We start from the raw sequence: 22,371 nt of genomic DNA on the forward strand, positions 1-22,371 counted from the left end.
GTTGGTAGCCAATACCAAGTCATCACTGACTTCGGGAAGTTTGTTCTCATGCTTGCATCTCTATCACCTAGAGATATGCATTTTGGATTCCATGTACACATACTCTGACCAGCCAGACTGAATTCCCAGTCTCCAGCCTCTGTTCTCCACAAGCAGATGCAGACTGGCCAGATCTTCTCTCAAGTTCTTGCTGGAGAAAGCAGATGGAGTTCTCTCAGCACCACATGGCAGCTTTTTCACCTTTATTCCCACCTCATACATCTCCAAACTCTGCCCAGCTTTCCACCAGCTTTGAACCACACACAAAGACCAAACTTGGGCACAGCAGCTTTTGCACCAGTGTGGCAGCTGAGCTAACACTCCCTCTCCTCCTCCTCAGTGAGGTACCAAAGAGCACCTCCAGCCTAGCTCCCTGTGTTCAGTACATTCCATGAACCCAGGCAAAAATTCCTGCTTCCCAGGACAGATCCCACTTGTCCCTCCCTTGCTTCTCTGTTCCCATTTCAGACTCTTCCTGAAGTTTCTTTTTTCTGGTAAAACACATGTGGTCTCCCCAAAGTCCACTGCCAAACTAACCAGGCCACAGTGTCGGATTCTCATTTCCCATTTTTTACTCAGCACTCTGAGTTGCTCATGCAGTTCCTCAGCTTTTACCTGTCAGCTTCCTTCAAGTAATTGCCAAAATCACCATCAGGATCCTTATGAGACAGTTAACATAACATGCCCAATAACGTTCCAGGATTCTCCAATTTACCATGGATTATTTAGAGTTCATTCCACTTCAGTTAATTCAGCAGGAAACCCCAAAGGCATCACATCAGCTGCTTTAGGGAAGCCAGTGTTTACAACACAGCAGAGGGGGTTCTAAATAAATGTCAAACCTGCATCACCATCTCCACACCAAACTCCAGCCAGCCTCAGTTCCAAACCAGCACACAACCAGCTCCGACCCAACACGGAGGGGAGGCACCTGCCCCAAACACAGCCGTATGCGGCCTCCAGGGGGGCACCGGGCAAACCCACCGCATGCGAAAGAGAACCAGCTCCGTGCCGCTACTCCGGATCGCTGTGGCACAAGAATCTCCCACCCGCCAGGCACCTCCAGGCGGGATCGGCACGGCCCCAGCGCGGGTGGACAGGAGAGGCAGGCGAGCCGCGCCCGCAGCTCGGCCCGGGGAAGGGCCGGAGCGGACAGGGCCGGCCCCGGTGGGAGCTCCGCGCCCCGTTCCTCGGTCTGACTGCGACCCCGCCTCCGCCCGCCGGCGACACCGCGGAACCTCCGGTGCAGCCCGGCCCGCAGGGCCGCCGCCGCCTCAGCGCCGCTGCCACCGGGCGGTGCCGCCCCTCACGGACAGGCCCCGGGGAGGCCGCGCTCACCGGGCGGCGGGGAGAAGGAGCGGGGCCGCGGTGGGCGGCGGCCCGAGGAGCGGCGCTGGGTGCCAGGGCGGCGGGAGGGGAGCGGGGGCGGAGAGTCCCGGGCAGCCCCGGCCTCACCTGTCCCGGTGGGTCCCGCCCGGCTCCGGCCGCGCCGCTCCCGCCTCTGCCGCGTGCAACTCCCGCCCGGCCCCCCCCGCCGGCCCGCGCGCCCCGGCCAATCAGCGCCCGGCACCGCCGGCGCCACTGACCAATCAGCAGAGAGAACGCGTCCCCGCCCAGCGCCGCCGGTCGCCGGGCCACGCCCACTCGCCATCCCGCCAGGCCTATCCCGTGACACAAGAGGGGGCGGTGCCCGTCGGCCGACGGCCAATGAGAAATCACAGCGCGTCCCGCCGCAGCCAATCGGCGGCCGCACAGCGCCGTGCCTCAGAAAGGGCGGGCGGGCGGCGGAAGCGGGGGGTGGCTGGGCCGTCCCGTCACGTGACCGCCCGGTGACGGCGGCCCCGTCAGCCCGGCTGGGCCCAGGGCGGCCCGAGCGGTCCCGGGCAGCGCCCGCGGGAAAAATCCCGGGGCATCGGTGGGGCGGGGCCGCCTCCGGTGCCTCTGCCGGGGCAGGATGGTGCGGGGTCGCTGCCTCCGGGCCAGGCCTCGCGTTCTACGGAAGTCCCCTGAATGGTCAAGAGATCGTGAGGCCTCCCCGTTCTATCGCCCCGCTCAGCCTCTGGCAGTGGCTGCTTCTCTCTGCCTGGATGTGCCTCCCCCGGGGCTGGATGGCTTTTGCCCCTCGCCTCATCCCTGCACTTCCCGAGCTTTGGCGTTACTTCTGCCTTTCACATCCTCAGCCTGCCCGGACCAGCCCCGCTAATGTGATTAGGGGCAATCTCAGGCTTTCTCACAGCCTGGGTTTTACATTCCAGGATCCTGCGGGCTGCATCACAGAGTAGTTGGGGCTGGAAGGGCCCTGTGGAGATCACCCAGTCCAACCCGAGGCAGGGTCACCCAGAGCAGGTGACAGGAAGGCGTCTGGGTGGGTTTGGAGTGTCCCCAGAGAGGGAAACCCCACGGCCTCTCTGGGCAGCTGTTCCAGTGTTCCCAACTGCCAGCACGAAGTGTTGCTGCCTGAGGCAGTGTCTCTGTACAGCCCCTGGAAAGGATGAGCTGAGCTCAGCCCCAGACAGGTCTGGAGGGTTTGGGGGTGTGGACAAAGGGATGTTGGTCCTCGACAGAGGACAACCATCCCTGCCTGGTGCCAGCTGTGAGCAGAGCTGTCCCAGGCCTGCCTCTGAGAGGTGCAGGGCACCTCTTCCTCCTTGTCCCACAGATGTTGAATCTTTGCAAATGCATTGCTTTGGGCAATTTCCCTGGGAAAAATGTGTGGGAAAAGGGGGAGGCGAGTGATGGCAGGAAAAACCTCTGGGCTGGAAAATGAAGGAGGGAGCAGCACCCTGGATTGGCAATAGGGCAGGGGGAGCAGGTAGAGAGGTGACAGGGAGGAGGCAGCACCTGGAGGGAGTGGTGGGGCAGCTGGAGCTATAGGGCAGATCCTGAAGAGGAGCTGCTCCAGAATGTGCAGAAAGACTTTGTGGAGCATGTGAGCAACCCAGTGATCTCTGGGGTGCTGGACAGCCTGCTGACCCCAGGGGTTCTGAGCCTTGGTCAGGTGGAAGAGGTTCAGGACCAATGCAAATGCATGTGGATAAGGCTTGGCTCCACAACACTGTGCTTCAGAAAGGGCACCAAGGCCAGCCAGATCTTCAGTGACAGCCTCAGGATGGTGGAGCAGCTGGATCTGAGCTGAATCAGGTGAGAGATGAAGGGCTGTGGTCTGCTCCTGTCCAGAGTCTCCAGTGGGATGCTGGAGTAGGGTCCAGCCCTGGGGAGTGTCTGAGGCTCAAAGGCAAGGGGCAGTTGGGTATCACTACCCTGACACCCCCTTGCCACCCTGTGATGACAGAGCTCGTGGGGGTGGCTGTCCCCCTTGGGCCTGAACAGGGGCCCCCGAGGGGCCCTGCCCTGCAACAGCCCCTCTTGCTGCAGGCACTTCCCAGTGTAACTGAGGGCTTTCTGCTTGCAGGGCCCTCTGCTGTGCCACTGGCCTTTCCTGACACTGAGGTGCCCCCTTAGTCCCCGTTGGTGTCCAGGGCCAGCACGGGACCCGGCAGTACTCCCTGAGTAAGTAGTGCGACATCAGGGCCAGGAGGAGCCCACATGCTGTGGGCAGGGTAGATGAGAGGAGGGCTGGAGTATAGCCCGGCCACCCTGATGGAGCAGGCATGGGCTGAAGGGAGCCAGGGGCCTGCCGACCAAGGAGCAGGGCAGGAGGTCACAGAATAAGTTAGATTGGAAAAGACCTTTGAGGTCATTGAGTCCAGCCTTTACTGCAGAGAACCCCACTACTGTTCAGGTCACCCGCAGATCCCTTGTAGCAGCACCAGGGCCAGAGCTTTGTGACCGCCTTCCCTGGTGCTCCCTGGAGGCGGAGCTCCTACCCCCACCCTCCCGCGGCTCTGCCTGCACTCCTCCTGCCAGTTTTATCTCCCCCGCCAACCACTGCCGTGGAAATTGGGTTCTCCTGCTGGGTCTCAGATGGTTCCAGGCCATGCTAGCATGGCAGCTGGGAGAACACCAGAGCAGAGGCTTGAAGAAAATATTCACATCACTTGTGTCTTCCTTAGGATGCCCTGTCCTTTTTCTGTGCTGTTGGTCAGGTGGGCCAGATAGAATGATCTTGGAGAAGATGCCCCAGTCTCCTGGTCTGGCACTCAGCATTAATCACTGTTGTAGTGAGGGACACCAGTGAAGTCACACTTGACGTCTTCTGTCACCCCAGATACCATGTCCTGCAGGTCATCAACAGGCTCTATTTCTACCCAATGCCTGATAGAGCAGTTTCAAAGCCATGCCTGCAACAGCCACAGAGGTTTTCCTAAAGGTGGGGTTTGTGGTTAACTGCAGTTGTGCCAAGGATCAGACGTCCTGCTTGGAGCAGAGCTCAGACCAGGACAGGTTGTTTCTTGGCAGGCTCCTTGGGAGCAGGCTGTCAAAAGGGGGGCTGGTTTTGCCTGAGGAGTCAGCTGGATCTCTGGAGGCATCAGCACCCTGACACTTGACAGGCATAGAGCCCAGTGAGTTAGTGCAGCCCATGGCATCCCTTGTGCCAGCAGACACACGCCTGGACATACCCCTGGGATGTCTCTTGAATTCCCTGTACCCTTCCCATGCAGGAACAGAGCTGCTCTCATTCCTCCCTGCTGTCTCTCTCACCCCAGGTCCAACAATGCTGCCCTATGCTCCCTCAGCAGATGCCATCACAAGAATGGACTACAATGTTCTGAAAGCTCTTCATCTTCTCAGGCTGCTGATCTCCTGCCATGGTGAGACTCTTCACCTTGCAGTTGCCTTCTGTCTGTGCCCCAAACCTGGTACCTGGCCAACAGGAAGGTGTGGGGAGAAATCCCCCACTGATTCTGGGCTCCAGAGGTCATGGCTTAGTCCAAAGGTCTTGTGTGCTGATAGCTGGGGCCAGACCCCACCCCCAGCTGGCTGGTGGCACCCAAGGAACTAATTTGTGACTCTGGAGTTATTGGTCTGACATTCTTCACAGGAAAAAAAATAATACACGGAGAGCAAAAGTGTTTTAATTTGAGGGTGATATAGTAGAAAACTCGAGGAGAGGAGAGGAGAGGAGAGGAGAGGAGAGGAGAGGAGAGGAGAGGAGAGGAGAGGAGAGGAGAGGAGAGGAGAGGAGAGGAGAGGAGAGGAGAGGAGAGGAGAGGAGAGACAAGAACAGCTCTGCAGAAACACAACAAATCTCCAAAGCAGTCCCTGGTGCCCACTCTGCTAGGCAACTACAGCCAGACCTGGAATAAAACATCCTCAGTCTTCTGTCCTCCCTCCCTTTTGGGGTCTCCAAACAACCCCAAATTAAGCAGACTCATCCCAGGGAGCAGCAGACACATGGCTCTGGAGCAGCAAAAGCAGAGATGGTTAGTGTCTCTCTCTACTCTCCACTCACACAGCATGTCCCAAGTTGTGACAGAGATGATCTGTCACCCCCATAGTCACTTCTGCCCTGTCCCTGGCTTTACCAGTTGTCCAATAAAGGCAATTTTGCAGCAGACACCCTACTCCCCTGCCTCCAGCCCATGGTTGGTGGGTGTTATGCTGCCTTGAGAGGATGCAGAGCAGGTGGGAGGGAAGAAATTGTCAGGAGCTCAGGGGTGAAGTGACGCCTGCCTTTTGGACAGCCTGGACAAACATGCTCCTTGCTCAGGAGGCAGATTCCCCCACTCCCCAGTCCTTACACTGCCCCAGGCATAGGGCAAGGATGAAATTTCCCCTGGAGAAGCCAAGGAAGATCCTCAAACCCATGTCTCATGTGCACTGCTCCCGCAGCTTGTCACATTAGGGCCCAGTCCAGCTGTCATCTCCTACCAGCATCCCTGCTGCCATCTAAGAACCCCATCCTGTGCCCCCACACATGCTCTGCCCACCATGGCCACATCCAACCCCTGTTCTGCCTTGGCATGGATTCAGCTTTATTGCACATTCTGCAAAGTCACAGCCAGATCCATGGAAGGGTCTGGCAGCAGGAAAACAGGAGGGTTCTCCTGCCCCCTCTGTGTGCCTGACACACCTGTGCATGCAGGACAGTGTCCTGAGCTGGTAGCACCCCATGTCCCTTAGAGGTGGCAGGAGATCACAGCAGGATGCAGGTGCCTCTCTGCTCTGGCTGCAGGAGAACCAGGATGGGAGAAGGTCTTGCAGGTAGGATCAGACTACAGTAAGGCAGCCAGTTCCAGCTGAGCCCATCCTCAGAGCCCGAGCCCTGCATCACTGTCCAGAGCTCCTCAGGACCCACATGGTCCTTGCAGAAACCCTGGTCCCCAGTGCTACAGCTGTGGCAGGAAATTGAGGACAGCAGTGATGAATTCTTCAAATTTATCCTGATGGACTACGTGGCCTGCACCTTTAATGTACTGGATCTCTGCCTTGGGGAAGAGACGTTGGATCTCTGGGTAGTCTCTGGAGCTGCAGGACAAGGGAACATGCCATGATCAGAGATCCCTCCTGGTGTCTTCCCTCACCCTCCCCAAGCAGAGGATGATCCCAGATATGACTCCTTTCCTGCTGGGAAAGCTCAGGGGGCCCCCAGGTTCCCCCTTGCTCCAGCATGTTGATGTCACTGGCTGCTGGAGGAACAGCCCTTGCTCAGGACCTTCCCCATCCCAGGGCTCCTCCCACTCTTGGCAGCTGCAAAGAGCACAAAAGGTCAAACCACAGACCTGGAACCACTTCTCTCCAGTCTCACCTGATATAGGGCGAGTCGGACCCTCCCAAGAAGAGTGCAGGACCAGGATATGGCTTGTGGAAGACAGGGAAGTTCATGAGATCTGCCAGGTGCCGGGAAATAGCCTCCAGGTTCACCCGCCACATGTAGCAGCCTTCCACCTCCACCAGGTTGGTGAGGAGGAACTGTCTCAGCTGTGGGAGCTGACATGGAAGGGGATCATTGTTGCTAGAGCAACAAAACAGGATGTCCTGGCACTCTCCCTCCTCCCCATCTCCCACGGGATTTCCTACCTTGACCACGGGCTGCAGCTGGTCATCTGCCAGCTGGCGTGCTGCTGAGCGGGACAGCCCCGCCGGGACCTTCACCTCCTTCATGGCTGAGATGTAGGCAGAGAATTCGGACACGGGGGCGGTTGAGCCAGGACCAACGTCTACGGAGATGAGGCGCTCCACCAGGTCTGGCTGGAGACACAAGCAGGGCAGATCAGATGCCAGGATCTCCCAAGATCTCCCCAGAGGGAGTGGGCACAGGGCTCCACTCCCAGACAGATTCCCTGGAGGCTCTTTGCTCCCTCCTGTCTCAGCAGTGACCTCCATGTGCCCTTCCCAGAGTCGTCGTGCTCGGCATAGATCTCCAAGCTCCCTCACAATTGGTGCTGGAGGGACAGGGCAGAGCATGGGCTGGTGGACAAAGATTTTGCTCCTGCTCCTGTAGCCTGGCTTACACCACCTACCCTGATACAGACAAGTCCCTGTGGAGCTGGGGGCAAGGCTGGCCATGGTGAACAGTCTCAGAAGGTACCATCCCCTTCCTACAGCCCCCCCTGGAACTTCCTGAGCCTGTGACCCCACTCCCACCCCGGTGCCTGCTGACCCGCTGCAAGGCCAGCGTCATGGCCGTCTTGCCCCCCATGCTGTGTCCCACAAGGATGCACTTGGTGATGCCCAGGCGGCTCAGGAGATGCTGCACGTCCAGGCTCATTGCTTCATACGTCATCACGGGGCTGTGGGGGCTGCTGCCGTGGTTCCGGGCATCCAATGTCAGCACCTGCCTGGGCAGGGGCAGCATGTCACCACAGGCACTGCCCAACATGACCCCGGACCCCTCCCTGTGTGCTGCGCCTCCCCCCACCCCTGGGTCTCACCTTGCCGCTACCACGGCGCACCAGTGTCTTGGCCACTGTCTGGAAGTTGCTGTGGCTGCCAAAGAGGCCATGGAGCAGGACGAGGGGTGGTCGATCCTTGTGACCCTCTACCTCCACATGGGTCAGGGGCACTGCACTGCAGGAGGCAGGAATGGGGTATGGCCAGAGGGGAAGTGAGCCTTGCCCCTCTGCCCAGCCCCGGTGAGGCACATTTGGAGTATTGTGTCCAGTCCTGGGCTCCTCAGGAAAAGGGAGACATGGAGCTCCTGGAGCCGGGCCAGCTCAGGCTGTGAGGATGAGGAGGGCCTGGAGCATCTCTGTGCCCAGGAAAGGCTGGGGGAGCTGGGGCTGCTCAGCCTGGAGAGGAGCCCCAGCTGAGAGGGGCCCTCAGGCCTGGCTGTCCCTGTGTGCAGGGAGGGCAGAGCAGGGCCCAGGCTCTGCTCCGGGGCCCAGCAGTGGCACCAGAGCCACGGGCAGGGCCTGAGCCCAGGAACTGCCCCTGCCCAGGAGGCAGAACTTCTGCCCTGGGCAGTGCCCAGCCCTGAACAGGCTGCCCAGGGAGGGGCTGGAGTCTCCCTCGGCGGGGATACTCCAGAGCCCTCTGCACACAGTGCTGTGCCCTGTGCTCTGGGATGGCCCTGCCTGAGCAGGGGAGGTGGCACCAGTGACCCTCTGTGGTCCCCTCCTGCCTGGCCCAGCCGGGCATTCCGTGAGAGCGCGGCCAGGGCTGGGCCAAGGGCAGGCGGGTAGGGGGCGTGGTCAAGCCCGCGTGAGGAACCTTGATGCAAGGGGCGTGGCTCGAGGGAGGCGTGGCCAGCACCATTGTGACGGCCACGCCCCTGCTCGCGGGATTTCCCCCCCCGGGACAGCTCCCACCGCCCCCGCCCCACCCCGTGCGCGGCCGGGCCCTTACGTGGCCACGGAGCGGGCGGCAGCGGCGGCGGGCTGCGGGAGGGAGCGCGAGAGGGGCGGCGGGGCGGGGGCGCGGGGCAGCCGGCGGAGCATCATGGCGGCGGCGGCGGCGGCGGCGGCGCGCGGGCCGTGACGACGCGTGCGCGGATCGCCCCGCCGGTGGCGGGCGCCCCCCCGCGGCAGGACGGCGGCAGCGCGCACGGGGAGGGTCACGGCGGGGCCGCTCCCGCTGCTGCCCCCGCGCGCACCGGAGCGGGCAACGGGGCAAGTGAGCCGGGCGGGCCGGCTCCATGCAAGCGGCGGGGGTTCCGCAGGGTTCTTCCGCCCGCTGTCGCCCGCAGGCACAGCGGGACCGGCCGGCTCAGCCCCGCACTCGCCGCCCCCGGCCTCGCTTTCCCCAGGACTGGCTCCGCGCTCCTGCGGCGGCTCTTGCCCCTTTGTCCCTGCCCGCTGGAGCGTGGCGGCGGGCGGGAGGGAGCGGCCGAGCAGGGCGGCCTCGCCCCAGCGCGGCTCTCAGGCGAGGGAAGCGCCTCGCGGCCCCCCCGGCGGCCCCAGACTTTGGACTGCGGGTAGGGAGTGTCCCTGCGGCATCCAGCGGCTCCTCCGCTGCTTCCTGCCCCGACCGTTCCCGGGGAGCTGCCCCTGGAATGCAGGGGGACGACGGGTCCCCACCCCGAGCAGGGACGCCTGGCGCGCTGCGGCGGAGCCCTCTGTCCCCAGCCGGGTGCCACTCGGGTGCCGCCGTAGCAGGCTGTGTGGGGTGTCTTGGGGGGCTGGACCGCCGTGTTCCCCTTCCCTGTGCCCACCTCGATCGTGCCGCACATCTCAAGGACACTCGGGTACCAAAACAGGACACGTTTATTGACAAATGTAACCGGTACAGACCACGCGTAACAGGGACAGACGGTGCCGGGCCAGCAGCGATGGAGGGACACAGCAGGGGGACACCGTCCCCATCCCGTCCCCATCCTGCCCCATCGGCATGGCAGGACCTCGCCGGGTGCCGCTTCTCCCGCCGACCCGAAACTGCCTCGTGTTTAACCGAAACTGTCTCTATTTACACAGCCCGGCCCTGACCCCGCGGCTGTCCCCGTCCCCTCCTTCGCGCCCCCCCCCGCCCCGGCGCTGCCGCCCCCGGGCCCCACGGAGGGCAATGAGGGTCCCGGGGTGGGTGGGTGGGGTGGGGGATATCGAGGGGTGCCGGGGGACCCTGGGGGTGCTCAGACATAGTTCCTCTTGTCGTAGCTAGTGACAGCGGAGCGTGGGGCGGAGTAGGCCACCTTGCCCGTGGGGTACCTGTCGTCTTTGGGGGGGCAGGAGCAGCAGAGCAGCCCCCCCCCAAGCAGCAGGAGTGCGGAGGCTGCCCAGCCTACGTAGAGCGAAGTGCCCAGCTCCCGCTTCTGCGCTTCAATCACCAGTGGGTTGTAGAAATCCCGGATGATGGTGTTGGCTGACCAGCAGACAGGGATGAGGGTCATGACACCAGAGAGGAGGAAGATGACACCGGAGACGATGGTGATCTTGGCTTTGGTGCTCTCATCCTCCACGCAGCGGGTGCACTGGGCACCCACGATGGCCACCATTAAGCCCAGGACGGCCAAGATGATGGCCACCACCAGCAGGGCGCGGGCGGCTTGCAGGTCCTGCGGGAGCGCCAGCATGGAGTCGTAGACCTTGCACTGCATCTGCCCCGTGCTCTGCACCACGCAGCTCATCCACAGCCCTTCCCAGAGGATCTGGGCCGTCACGATGTTGTTGCCGATGAAGGCCGACACCTTCCACATGGGCAACGCGCAGCAGATGATGCTGCACAACCAACCCAGCACGGACAAGGCCACGCCGCCGATCTCCAGCCCCATCGACATGGTGGATGGTTCAGTGACACGCTGCAGGCAATGGCAGAGAAGAACCCACGGACCGAGACCTTCGCCGCCACCCGCCGCCGCTTGCAGCCGGGGGATCGGCTTACACCTGTGCGCAGTGCTATTTATATGGCCTGGCCCCGGGGTGGGGTTTCAGTGCTGGCTGCTGGACGCTCCTCTCTGCTCCTCCGTCACCGTCACCTGTGTCCCACACCCTCCCCTTTGTTTGCAGAGATGGCGCCGGGTAACCAGAGAAGGGCGGGAGGAGGAGAAAAGCCACCTGCCACAGCCATCCCCTGGTTTCGGCCGATGGGTATCGGGAAGCACTACCACCATGCTCATTCCCACCAAAGCCCTTCTGTGGACCTGGAAATCCCAAGGGTTCACCTTTCCCTCATGGAGGAAATGTGGCAGGTCAGGGTTTGTTGATTTGTTGTCAGTGCTCACGTTTAACTGGGGTTCAGTGAGCGTTGGGCACATTTGCATCACCGTGCAAAGTGCAACCCCTCTGCCATGCTATGAGGTTTGTGTCACTGCTCCAGGGGACCTGCGGGTGCTCCCGGCCCAGCAGGAACCCCTCCCGGCCCCTCCTGTTCCCACCCTGCTGGGCTGGGAGCACTCTCAGAGATCCTCTGACTGACTGATAAATATCTTTACTCATCCTGCACAAGTCTTGTGACCTTGAAGGAAGCAGATAATGCACGTAACCATCCCGGCAGCATCACCCTGACAACCTGAGCTGGCACCCAGCAAAGGGAAAAATATCCCAAGGCATGAGCAATCCTTTCAGACCTGGCAGCAACAGCCTCATGGCTGTGGGGTGCATGTTTCCCCCTCCAGCCTTGCATGCCGGGGGTAGTGCCAGTGCTTCCAGTCCCCCTCCCCCAGGAATGTGGCTGCTGGACACAGGCTTGCTCCTACCTGTTCCCTGTCTGCTCCAAAAATCTCCTCTACAACTTATTAACTACTCAAGAGCGCGGTGGGATGCTGGCAGCTGGCGCCGTGCAGCTGGGATGGGGGGTGGGGGGGAGCCCTGCAGCTGCCTGGCTGTACCCCACAGTACCCTGACATCCCACAGCCAGAGGGGTTGGCGTTGTTTGCCCACACAGTATCCCAACACCCCATAGCCAGAGGGCTTGGATTTGGGCGCTACACAGGTGGCACCTTCTACTGCCCTGCAGCACTCTGAACCCCTATAGCCAGCGGGGTCACCCCACAGCACCCTGATACCCAATATATATCTGGGTCAGCTGTTGTCACCCCCTGTCACCCCAGCACCCCATATCCACCCTGCTTGCCTTCCAGCCCCCTGCAGCACTCCATGTCTGACCTCCACCATGCTGTGACACCCCAATACCCCCATATCCAGCCTCTGCCAACCCACGACATCCCCAAAATACCCTGTACTTGGCTGGGTGAGCTTCTGCTCCCCCACTGTACCGTGATCATCCCCCTGAGGGCACCAAAAATCCCCACAGCCAGCTGGGGATACCAAGGGCTGACCCAGCCCGTGCAAGCAGCCCCCAGGGTTCTGTGCCCTTGTTGCTGGGGGCGCTGGGGGTCCTAGCCCTCGGGGGCACTTCGGGGTGGGTGCCCACGGTCCAGTGCTGTCACAGGGCCCCATGTGTGCAGGCAGGGGAGTGCCCACGGCCCCAGGGTGCGGGAGTGCACAGGCGCAGGTCAACACACACACAGACACAGACACAGACACACAGACACACAGAGGTACACAGACACACAGACACACAGACAGAGGTACACAGACACAGACACACAGCCACACAGCCACACAGCCACAGACACACAGACACAGACACACACACACACACAGACACACAGACAAGTACAGGCACACACACACACACAGACACACAGACAAGTACAGGCACACACACACACACAGACACACAGAGACAGGTACACACACGCACACAGACATACACACACAGAGACACCACAGACACACACACACAAGTACAGGCACACACACACACAGACACACACACACACACACAGGTACACACTCACACACACACACCCCACACACCCTCTGCTGGCAGCAGCGCCCTGGCATGCAGCCGCACACAGAAACACATGGACACGTAGCCATACGGACACACAGCGACAGACTCGGACACACAGACACACAGACACATGGAGACAAACAGACATTCACATATTGATTGACAGATACACAGAGACTCACCAACAGATTCACAGACACACAGACACACACAGACTCACGGACATACAGACAGGTTCAGACAGACACACGTACAGACTCACAGGCAGACTCAGACTCACACATACAGAGACTGACACAGAGGCAGAGGTGAACAGGTGGTGGTACAGGTGCACACATACACACCCTCCCCCAGTGCACATGAGGCTGCAGGGCTGAGGGCAGGGGTTCCCCTGGCAGGGCTCTGGAGCAGGAGGGGACCCCAGGTAGGGCTGCAGGGTGTGGGGATGCCCCAAGCAAGGCTTTGGAGTAGGGTTATACCCCCAGACGGGGCTCTGGGGAAGGAGGTTGGCACCCCAGACAGGGCTGTGGGGCACAGGAGTAGGGGCAGGGCTATATCCCCAGGTCTGTCAGACAATGGGAATACTCAACAGCAGGGCATGGGGCAGGGGAGATAACACACACAGGAGTGGGAGGTAGGAGAGAGGGATACCCCTGGATAGGGATATGGGACAAGGAGGATATTCCAGGCAGGGCTGCGGGACAGCAGAAGAATGGGATACTCGATGCAGGTATGTGGGATAGGAGCTACTGGGGCAGAGCTGGGGTGGGACAGGGCAGTGAAACACCACAGCCCCCGACCCTGCAATCAGAGCCCCACACGCGGCGTCCAACTTTGTCATCCCAAATTGCCCAAAGTACAGGCTGTGTCCAGTGTCGTGCCGGCCTGGGGCAGCTGCCACCGCCTGACTCACGATGGAGGAAGGGGCAAATCACCGGGGTTTCGGGGTGCCGGTCACCCCCGGCAGGACACATTCTTGTGGTGAGCAAACCAGCTCACTAGTGTTTACTGAGGAGCTGAGCAGGGCCAGCGTCCCTGGGGGATTCCTGAGAGCACCCCCATCCCAACTGCTGCATCTCCCTCCCCGGTGCAGTCCCTCTGCACTTCTGCACAGCTAGGGAGGGATGAGGAGTATCCGAGTCCCTCGGGATGGGGACGAAGTGTGGTGGCTGCAGGAACTCTGTGGTGACAGATTTGCTCCACTGTGATGCAGAGACCCCAAACAAATGTCAGACCCAAAGGTCACGGGAGCATCACCGTTTTGGTGGCTCCAAAGGAAGAACACCTGCGCTGACAGGGGGGACACCCACTGCAGCATCCCCCATCCATGCAACCGGCACCCGGCAGCACCCCGGGGGTGCGCAGGAGGTGACGGCAGAAACCGCCCCGGGCGCCGTGGGGCCGCGTCCCACTCACGTGTGCGGCGGGGTTGGGGTGTTCCCCGCCGCTGCGGTCGGGAGTGCCGGCGCTTTTTCCCCCGGGGGAGCGGGGCCGGGGCGGTAAATGCCGCCTCGGCTGCTTATATTTCAGGCGCGGGGCTGCTGGCTCTGCCCCGGCCAGGGCACACAGGCAGCCCATTGTTGGAGCCCCTTCGGCGCGGCGGGAGCAGGTGAGGCGGCTCCGAGCATCAATGGCAGCTCTGTCTGCCGGCGGGGCGGGGAGGTGGCTGCGGCACACGGGGGCTGGGGGCGGCGGGGGACGTGGACCAGCGGGATGTGTCAGGGGGCTGGTGGCTTGCTGCGGGATGCTGAACCATGCCTGGGGCATCCCCACGCCGACAGATCCGATCGTCTTCCCCAGGGCTTTGCTGTGGCATCCCGCTTCCTCCGAGCATCGCCGGTGGGGACGCTCCCATTGCACGGCCCGTGACCCCCTTCCTGATCCACCATCTCCCCCAAAGCTTTGCCAACCACCTTGGCAGTGCTTAGGGGTGTTTTCCCTGTTGGGAGCCACTTGTTGCATAGAAACTGGACAGAGTTTTGAGTTTCAGAGCGACTTCAGGCCGAAGGTCCCTTCTCTCCCTGCTGGGGACCTGCAGGGACCCCGCAGGTGCTGGCGTGCAACTCCCCTCCTGATTAGACTTTGCTTTCCCGTAGCAATAAACAACCTGACTCTGCATATTTGAGCCGGTCGGAGGGATTTATGTTGAGCAAGGATGTTTTTTGGGAACATTCAGTCTCTGGGCTGCCGGTAACTAATCCTCGGCCTCCAGCGGGGAGAAGCTGCCCCACTCCTCAGAGGCTGAGTGGGAGGGTTGTTGGCTGTGCCTTGCTTGGCAGATGTGAAGTCAGAGATCCTGGTGGATCATCGTTTGGTGGCAAGTCTCACCTGCCTCTTTGGGACCTTGAGGTAGCCAGGTTGGTGGGTCCATATGTGGGTCCTGGGGGATGAGGGGCTCTCCCCTCCTCAGTGGTGTGGGGTATGTGAGGTGGGACTGACACCCGTGTCTTGGGTGAGGATGTCCCCAAGACCTTTTTGGCAGGAGATTCATGCCCCAAGCCCTCTCCCTGCAGGGTTTCCTCCACCCTGAACAAGGCCATGGTAACACAGCCTCTGCTCTGCACCCAGCAGTGCCTGGCATTGTGGTGACACTACGTTTAATGTCACCTTTGTGCCTGGGAATGGCCTCACTGCCCAGCTGACGGGCTGCAATGTGTCCCAATGCTGGTGAACCCAGGAAAAGTGTCAGAAGGTATTTCCTGATGGATGTGCCAGAACGGGAGCTCTGCCCTCACAAAGCCTCTTAGTGCAGCATAACAGGGATGGGAACCCAGGCTCCTGCATGTCCTTCAAATCCCACTGCATTTGGGGCAAGGCATCCATACCTGAGTGGGTGCTGGGGCAAGTTCTGGGTGGTGAAGGCTCAGGATGGGTTGAATGCAGCCTGTTTTGGGGTGGAGGAGCTTCCTGCTGAGCAACTGGGCTGTGGTTCCCACCAGGACATGTGCCTGTGCCATGGCTCCTTGCAGGTGACATTGGGGAAAATCTGGGACTGGGGTCCTACAGGATGCACTGGGAATGAGCATTGGGACAGGGCTGTGGGGCTGGTGTCCGTGTGGGGCTGGTGTCCATGGAGTGGTTGTCCTGGATGGCATGTCCTGAGGCGCTTGGTGGTCCCCCCTGTGCTGCACCACCATGCTCAGGCTCCAAGGGCTCTGGGGTTGGCTGCTGCTCCTCCATGCCAAGCTGGTGTCTGACGGTCCTGCTGTCTGGCAGTGTTGGGGACACAGGGCTGGCAGTGCTGTCCGGGTGGGTGTGTCACTTGGGAATGTGGGGAAGGGCACAGGGGCTGCCCCTGCGTGGCAGCTGCCAGGTGGAATATTTGTCACGTTCCAGCATTAATTACAGTTCATTGGCTGTCAGAGGCTGTGCTGGCGCCTGCTCTACCTCCGAGGGGGAGTATGAGCAGCTCAAGCTTTGATGCTCCACGCACGGGGGAATCCCTGTCCCCACCTTGCCATTTGTCCCCAGCCCAGAGACATGTCCCCATGTGCCTGCGGGGACACGGCCGCTGTGAGCCACACACACACTTGGGCGTGTGCCTCTCTCCAACCCCAAATAATGCGGTGGTTACAGCAGCCAGCTGGGAGGTGAAAGCCTCAGGCAGAGTCTGGCCCCGGCGGGGATGCTCCAGAGCCTTGTAGATTAAAGGGAGTCCTTGACCACAAGGTTCTGGCTACAGGGTGGACACACTGGTATGTCAGCAATGCGAGCATTCCAGCAGGACAGACGGACGGAGCCTGGGCAGCTCCACTGGCACAAGTCAGGCAGGCAGGACCATGACCATCTCCTTAGGCTGGGGTCTGCTGTGAGACATGTCCCCAGGCGTCCTCCTGGCAGCGCAGTGCATGGGCCACCAGGCTTGTCCCACCACACTGGGACATGATGCCCAGGGACATCCTGGCATGAGCAGTAGCAACTCCAGAGTCCATCACACCAAGCAATAAGCACAAATGGTTGGATTGGGATGGTAACCCCAGTGCTCAGGAAATCTAAGATTATCTCAGTTCCTCTTATCTTTTCCAGGGGCCCAGGATTAAGCTAGGGTGATGAAACAGTGCAATGTCTGTCTGTCTGTGCCGTCTGTCTCATGTTGTGCTGTGCCTGTGCAGGGGCTTGGAGGGAGCAGGGAGGGAGCCTGTGTGGGAGTCATGGATTAAAAGAGGACAGGTCAGCATCAGTATGGCATCAGTATTGGCATTGGTATTGGCATCAGCGCAGGGATCAGTGGGTGTGGCTGTGTGGCCCTGGGTATGATCAGTGGGATCAGTGGGTATGGCTCTGGGACAGCTCGAGGCCACATCTGCCCCTCACAGCCCCAACCCACCTAACCCCACCACGCAGGCAGTGGGACACGGGTAGAGCTGGGGCTGAGGGTGGCTTGGCACTGGAGCACAGGTGAGCTGGGTTTGGGGTCTGTCCCCCTGTTGCCCCAGGCAGTGCTGTCTCTCCTTCGTGGGGAACTGGCAGCCGCTCCAACCGGTTTGTTGGTCTGGGCGGTGGCACCTCCTGCCTGAGGCCTAATGGAGGGCTGGAAGTGCTGGTATGGACGCCAAGGAGCAAACAAGAGCCGCTTGTGTCCTGCTGGGCACGGAGCCCAGCAGCCAGAGGGGACAATGTGCTCCTCCCCCAGCATGGGGCCATGGGAGGCCAAAAGGCTGGGCTGATGTTGGAGCAGTCACTATGAGCTGGAGGGAAATTGAGGCATGAAGGCGTGGAGGGACCCCATCCAAGTGATGGAGCAGAGGGTTCTGGCAGGGATGGCAGAGACATCCTGGTGCCTGGGCACCGGCTCTTCCCCTTTAGCATTCCAGGCTGAACCCCAGTGCTGCCCTGGGCATGTCCTGCCTGCCCACAGCAATGGCATGCACTCCTACACCTGGGTGGCCTGATCCCAGTCCCCTGCGTCCTCCTCCGTGGGAGCAACCGGGTTATTAAGTGTCATCGCTGCAGGGAGAAATACAAATGGAAGAATCCCGGGAAACTGGTTCTACCCCTCCGTCCGGTGCCGGCAGCAGGCCGGCGGCTGCGGCGGCGCTCCTCCCTCGGCAAAGGCATATAATGCCTGCCATGGTCCCGGCAGCCGGCACTGCGCGGCAGGAGGCGGGCAGGGAAGCAGGCAGCGAGCGATGGCCTCCATGGGGATGCAGGTGCTGGGCATTGCCCTCTCTGTCATCGGCTGGTTGGCCTCCATCCTCTGCTGTGCACTGCCCATGTGGCGGGAGACGGCCTTCGTTGGGAACAACATCGTGGTGGCACAGATCATCTGGGAAGGGCTGTGGATGAGCTGCGTGGTGCAGAGCACGGGGCAGATGCAGTGCAAGGTGTATGACTCGCTGCTGGCCCTGCCGCAGGACCTGCAAGCTGCCCGCGCCATGGTGGTGGTGGCCATCGTCCTGGCCATCCTGGGCACCCTGCTGGCCGTCACCGGCGGCAAATGCACCAATTGTGTGGAGGATGACACCGCCAAAGCCAAGGTCATGATCCTCTCCGGCATCATCTTCATCGTCGCCGGTATCCTCATCCTCATCCCCATCTCTTGGTCAGCCAACAGCATCATCCAGGACTTCTACAACCCGCTGGTCTCTGACTCGCAGAAGCGGGACCTGGGCTCGTCCCTCTACGTGGGCTGGGCGGCCTCGGCGCTCCTGCTGCTGGGGGGGGGGATCCTGTGCTGCACCTGCCCCCCCCGCGGAGAGAAGCCCTACTCCGCCAAGTTCACGGCTGCTCGCTCGCTGCCAGCCAGCAACTACGTGTAGGAGCCGCCGCGCCTGCCTGGGCCCCCCGGCCGCTCCAGGGCGCGGGGACCTCCCGGGACACCCAACCTCCCCGGCTGGGCTGGGACCGGCCGGGCGCCGGGGTGGTGCGAGGGAAGGCAGACAGAGCTGCCTTTGTTCCACCAGGGTTGAAGCCGGTTCTTTAATCTCGGTTGAGACAGGGGACAAAGAGATCCTGTCCTGGCTGTCCGCGGTGGGGGTTCTGCTCCCCCCGGAGCATCCAGCTGAGGCATCTTCTCTGAGACATCACCTGATCTCCTCCTCGAGCATTTCCTGGCTCCCGGTATCGGGGTGTGCCATGTGGTGACACAGCTCCCACGAGCCCGTCCCACGGGTGGCACAGGGCTCTCTTTCCCCGCGTGAAGCTTCCCGGGACGTGTCTGTCCCTCGGGGTGGGTGGCGGTGTCGGTGCTGGTAGGGACAGCGAACCTGTCCCACGTGGTCACAGGGACGTAGTGGTTCTGCAAACCCCGGCAGGGTCTTGAGGGGTAACAGGGGCTGTCACCTGCCTGTTCTCTAAATTTTGACTTTGACCTACTTTCGGGGCTCGGAGTGGCCGTACAGAGTGTGATTTCTCGCGGCAGCTCCCCAGGGCGGGGGCATCATTATCCTGGGAGTGGGAAGGCAGCGGCCGGGCTGGGAAAACCGGTCGGGGAGGCGAGACCGGAGCGGGGCTGTGCCCCCGCGTGGTGGGGGGCGACTCCCGGACCCGACCCTATCCATCGCCCCAGAGTGGGGTGCTCGGGGCCGGGAGTGCGGTCTCACGGTACCCCTGGCTGTGCTGCCGTCCCTCCCTGTGTGCAGCCTTCCCGCATTAAACGGCAGCTGCTCAGACCCCGCTGTGCCTCGTCTTCTTTACCCTCTCCATCCTTTACCCTCTCCAACACCCGCCTCGGTGGTGGAACAGCCCGGCCCTCCTGTGCCCTGGGCTCCCGTCCTCCTGAGAGATCACCCAAATCTGTTCTTCAGAGCCTCTTGAGATCCCCGCCGCCTGTTCCAGCCCTGGCGTCCCTGGCCGCTCCCCTCCCGGGCCGCCCCGGGGGTGACAGCGGCTGCTACCACGGCACAAAACCTTGGCGGCGCCGGACGGGGTATCAGGGCTGTCCCACGCCTGTCCCACGCCCGACCCGCCGCGATCTTCCTACCCGAGCAGGAAGAAGGTGGCGGGCGCCGGCCGGGGCGGGTCGGGGCGCGCTGGCCCCGGTGCCGCCGCACAGCCCCGGCTGGGAGCGCCCCGCGGCCAGCGTGGGCAGCGCCGGCTGTTTTGCCTATCTCGCTTCCGGCACGGCAAGTGCTGCTCTGGCTTGGGATCATCCTTCCTTCCCACCTCGGGGCTTGTGGGGACGAGGGGTGACTCCGCCTAGCTCTAGGTGTCTCATCTGGATCTGAGGGCTGGAGGGCTCCCAGCTCCTCGGTCCCTTCACTGGGCACGGGAATGGTGGAAAATATGCCTGTAACCCTGTGGTGCCGGTGGCCAGGTGGAAATGTGAGCACAATGCTCTGTCGAGCATCCCTGGGGATCCATGGAGACACCACTTGTCCCCAGGCAGGCGGTCATAGACCCTGTTTTGGGTGTCTTGTGTGGCCAGGTCCCACTGGCTGGGGAAAGGTGCCACCATCCTGGCCCCTGCCTGCCTGGAGACAAGGGGAAGGGCTCTGATTTTGGCCCAAAGAGTCTTTCATGGCCTGGGGGATGCAAAGTCCCAGTGCTGAGTGTCCATCAGGCTCCTGAGGGATAAAAGGTGCTGGGTAAGGAGTGGGGATAAAACGGGAGAGGAGAGGCCGGAGAAACCAAAACCAAGACAGGGGAAATGATGGTGAAACCTCTGGCAAGAGCTGCAGGGTGTGCCAGGCACAACCGATACCTGCTGAGCTCAGGGCCATAAAACCCCGGCTGGTCCCAGCTGCCAAGCACAGCATAGGCACCCATGGGTGAACTCTGCTCCGTGAGGGGCTGAGCTGGATGTGGGCTGAGCCATGGCCACAGCAGTCACACGTGACCACAGTGGAGCTGCCAGTGTGCCCAGCATGTGTCCCTGTACCAACCACCCCTCTCCCAGGGATGCCACCCCATAGCCCCTCACCAGGCTTTGCCCTCTTGGGGCTGCTCCTGGGGCTTCTCCAGGATGGTACCGCAGAAGGTGCTGAGCCCCAGACCTGGGATCAGGTCCATTTTCTCCCGGAGAGGAGATCCCGGGTCCAAAGGGCACTGTAGGATGGCTGTGAGGGCAAAGCCAAACCGGGAGCAGGCAGTGCTGAGCGGTGTGGGGGGCTGCCTTCCCTGCCTGTACCCCTGGCATAAGGCTTATGGCCAGGGAGGCTGAGCACTCGTGGTGGAGTGGGACATGGGGTGGGCACTGGGGGATGGCCATCAGGGCAGGACATGGGGTGAGCGTGGGGTGGGGAGTTTGCACTCTGGAGCACTGGGGGATGGGAACAGCAAGCCCCCTCCTGCTCCTGCTCCCCAAAAGCCATCCCTTCCTTAACACTTGCCATGCCCTGGGAAGGGGTGATGGCAGAGGCTGCACTGTGCTGTGGGGACAATGTAGGGGCCAGTGTGACACACGGGGACTCCTGCACCTTGGCCTCCTTGGGGCCTGGGTCCTCAGTGCCACATGTGTCCCTAGCCTGTCCTACAGCACCACCCCATGCCACTCATGTCCCCACGTCTTTCAAGTCCCTGTGTCACTCATGTCCCCATGCTGTCCTGCAGCCAGTCCCATCCTTGTGGGGAGCAGGACACAGCAGATGAAGCCCGTGCTGTCCCTGGCTGTGGGCTGTGCCTGTGACACCCATGCTTGTCCCCGCAGGAGCTGTCGATGGCGATGATGACAATGCAGATGGGAGGATTGGTGATGGCTGCACTGGGCTGGCTGGGCTCCATCCTAACCTGTGCCCTGCCCATGTGGAAGGTGACGGCCTTCATCGGCTCCAACATCGTGGTGGCCCAGGTGTTCTGGGAAGGGCTATGGATGAACTGCGTCTACGAGAGCACGGGGCAGATGCAGTGCAAGGCTTACGACTCCCTGCTGGAGCTCACCTCTGACCTGCAAGCTGCTCGAGCCCTGGTCGTCACCTCCATCTTCGTGGCCTTCCTTGCCTTCTTCATTGCACTCTCGGGAGCTGACTGCACCCGCTGTGTGGATGACAACGGCACCAAGACCAGGATCTCTGCGGTGGCAGGTGTTATCTTCATCATGGCCAGCATCATGCTGCTCATCCCCGTCTCCTGGTCTGCCAACAGCATCGTCAGCAACTTCTACAACCCTATGGTGCCTGAGGCCCTCAAGAGAGAGCTGGGGGCTGCCCTCTACATCGGCTGGGCCTCCAGTGCCCTGCAGCTCTTCGGTGGGGGCATCCTGTGCTGCTCAGGATCCCAGTCCCAGCAGGACCCCTACCCCAAGAAGTATAGGGGAGTGAAAACCTGCGGCCCAATGGGCTATGCCATGAAGGACTATGTGTGAACCACTGTGCCCAGGTGCCAGCCCAAGGCAGAGCACCACTGTCCCTGTCCTGCATCCCGTGCCACACCCTGCCCCTGCACTCCCTCCTCCTGCCCATCCCCACGCTGGCTGACCCCACATGTGCCCTTTCCCAGGGCAGGGACTATAAACATCCTGGTGCCACCAAGGCTGCCTGGGCTCATTTTGAACAGCGCGGTGCAGGGAGGATGGTGACGCGTCCTGGGGGTGCTGTGCCCTACCAGCTGCTGTGTTCCAGCACCTAGAACATCCCCATCTTCCCATGGGGATCAACAGGAGTCAGTCAGGGTGCTCCTGGCATTCCCTGCAGTAGGAAACTGAGGCAGGGAGAGGATGCTGAGAGCTAAGAGAGGCATGGGGGGACACCAGGTGCTCTGAGCCCCCATGGACTGGGGAGGGGGCCCCAGAGAACAGCTGAATTCCCCCTCCCAGGCTCCTGGCCACCCATCCTGGAGGGTGCATATTCCCATTGCTCTGGGAACAACACACAGCAGACAGAC

General features: G+C 61.5%; 4 protein-coding genes across 7 annotated transcripts; 2 read left to right on the top strand and 2 right to left on the bottom strand.

Annotated features, from left to right (window-relative positions):
- The first annotated feature begins 1,866 nt into the window (after positions 1-1,866).
- On the top strand, positions 1,867-22,005 carry LOC128817440 (claudin-4-like). 3 transcript variants are annotated; one of them, XM_053995925.1, is made up of 4 exons: positions 1,867-3,180; positions 3,452-3,549; positions 4,647-4,751; positions 21,200-22,005. In XM_053995925.1, exons 3-4 carry the CDS (start codon positions 4,749-4,751, stop codon positions 21,851-21,853), a joined length of 657 nt encoding a protein of 218 aa, XP_053851900.1. In that variant the 5' UTR covers positions 1,867-3,180; positions 3,452-3,549; positions 4,647-4,748; the 3' UTR covers positions 21,854-22,005. The 3 variants fall into 3 exon arrangements, with proteins under 3 accessions (XP_053851900.1, XP_053851901.1, XP_053851902.1); XM_053995926.1 differs by lacking the exon at positions 3,452-3,549; XM_053995927.1 differs by lacking the exons at positions 1,867-3,180; positions 3,452-3,549; positions 4,647-4,751 and adding an exon at positions 14,113-14,221.
- On the bottom strand, positions 5,133-8,823 carry ABHD11 (abhydrolase domain containing 11). Of its 2 annotated transcripts, none has more exons than XM_053995922.1 (6): positions 8,728-8,823; positions 7,815-7,950; positions 7,544-7,717; positions 6,961-7,131; positions 6,689-6,870; positions 5,133-6,408 (listed from the first exon to the last, which is right to left on the bottom strand). In XM_053995922.1, the coding sequence occupies exons 1-6, from the start codon at positions 8,820-8,822 to the stop codon at positions 6,270-6,272; spliced, it is 897 nt and encodes a 298-aa protein (XP_053851897.1). In that variant the 5' UTR covers position 8,823; the 3' UTR covers positions 5,133-6,269. The 2 variants fall into 2 exon arrangements, with proteins under 2 accessions (XP_053851897.1, XP_053851898.1); XM_053995923.1 differs by having other exon boundaries at positions 7,544-7,721; positions 8,728-8,814.
- CLDN3 (claudin 3) lies at positions 9,567-10,660 on the bottom strand. The gene has a single exon (XM_053995928.1). The coding sequence runs from the start codon at positions 10,589-10,591 to the stop codon at positions 9,947-9,949; it is 645 nt and encodes a 214-aa protein (XP_053851903.1). The 5' UTR covers positions 10,592-10,660; the 3' UTR covers positions 9,567-9,946.
- Positions 17,742-19,223, top strand: LOC128817443 (claudin-4-like). The gene has a single exon (XM_053995929.1). The coding sequence runs from the start codon at positions 17,742-17,744 to the stop codon at positions 18,369-18,371; it is 630 nt and encodes a 209-aa protein (XP_053851904.1). The 3' UTR covers positions 18,372-19,223.
- Positions 22,006-22,371: the final 366 nt, after the last annotated feature.

The sequence above is a fragment of the Vidua macroura genome, chromosome 20 (assembly GCF_024509145.1).
Source record: "Vidua macroura isolate BioBank_ID:100142 chromosome 20, ASM2450914v1, whole genome shotgun sequence".
Classification (NCBI taxonomy): Eukaryota; Metazoa; Chordata; class Aves; order Passeriformes; family Viduidae; genus Vidua; species Vidua macroura.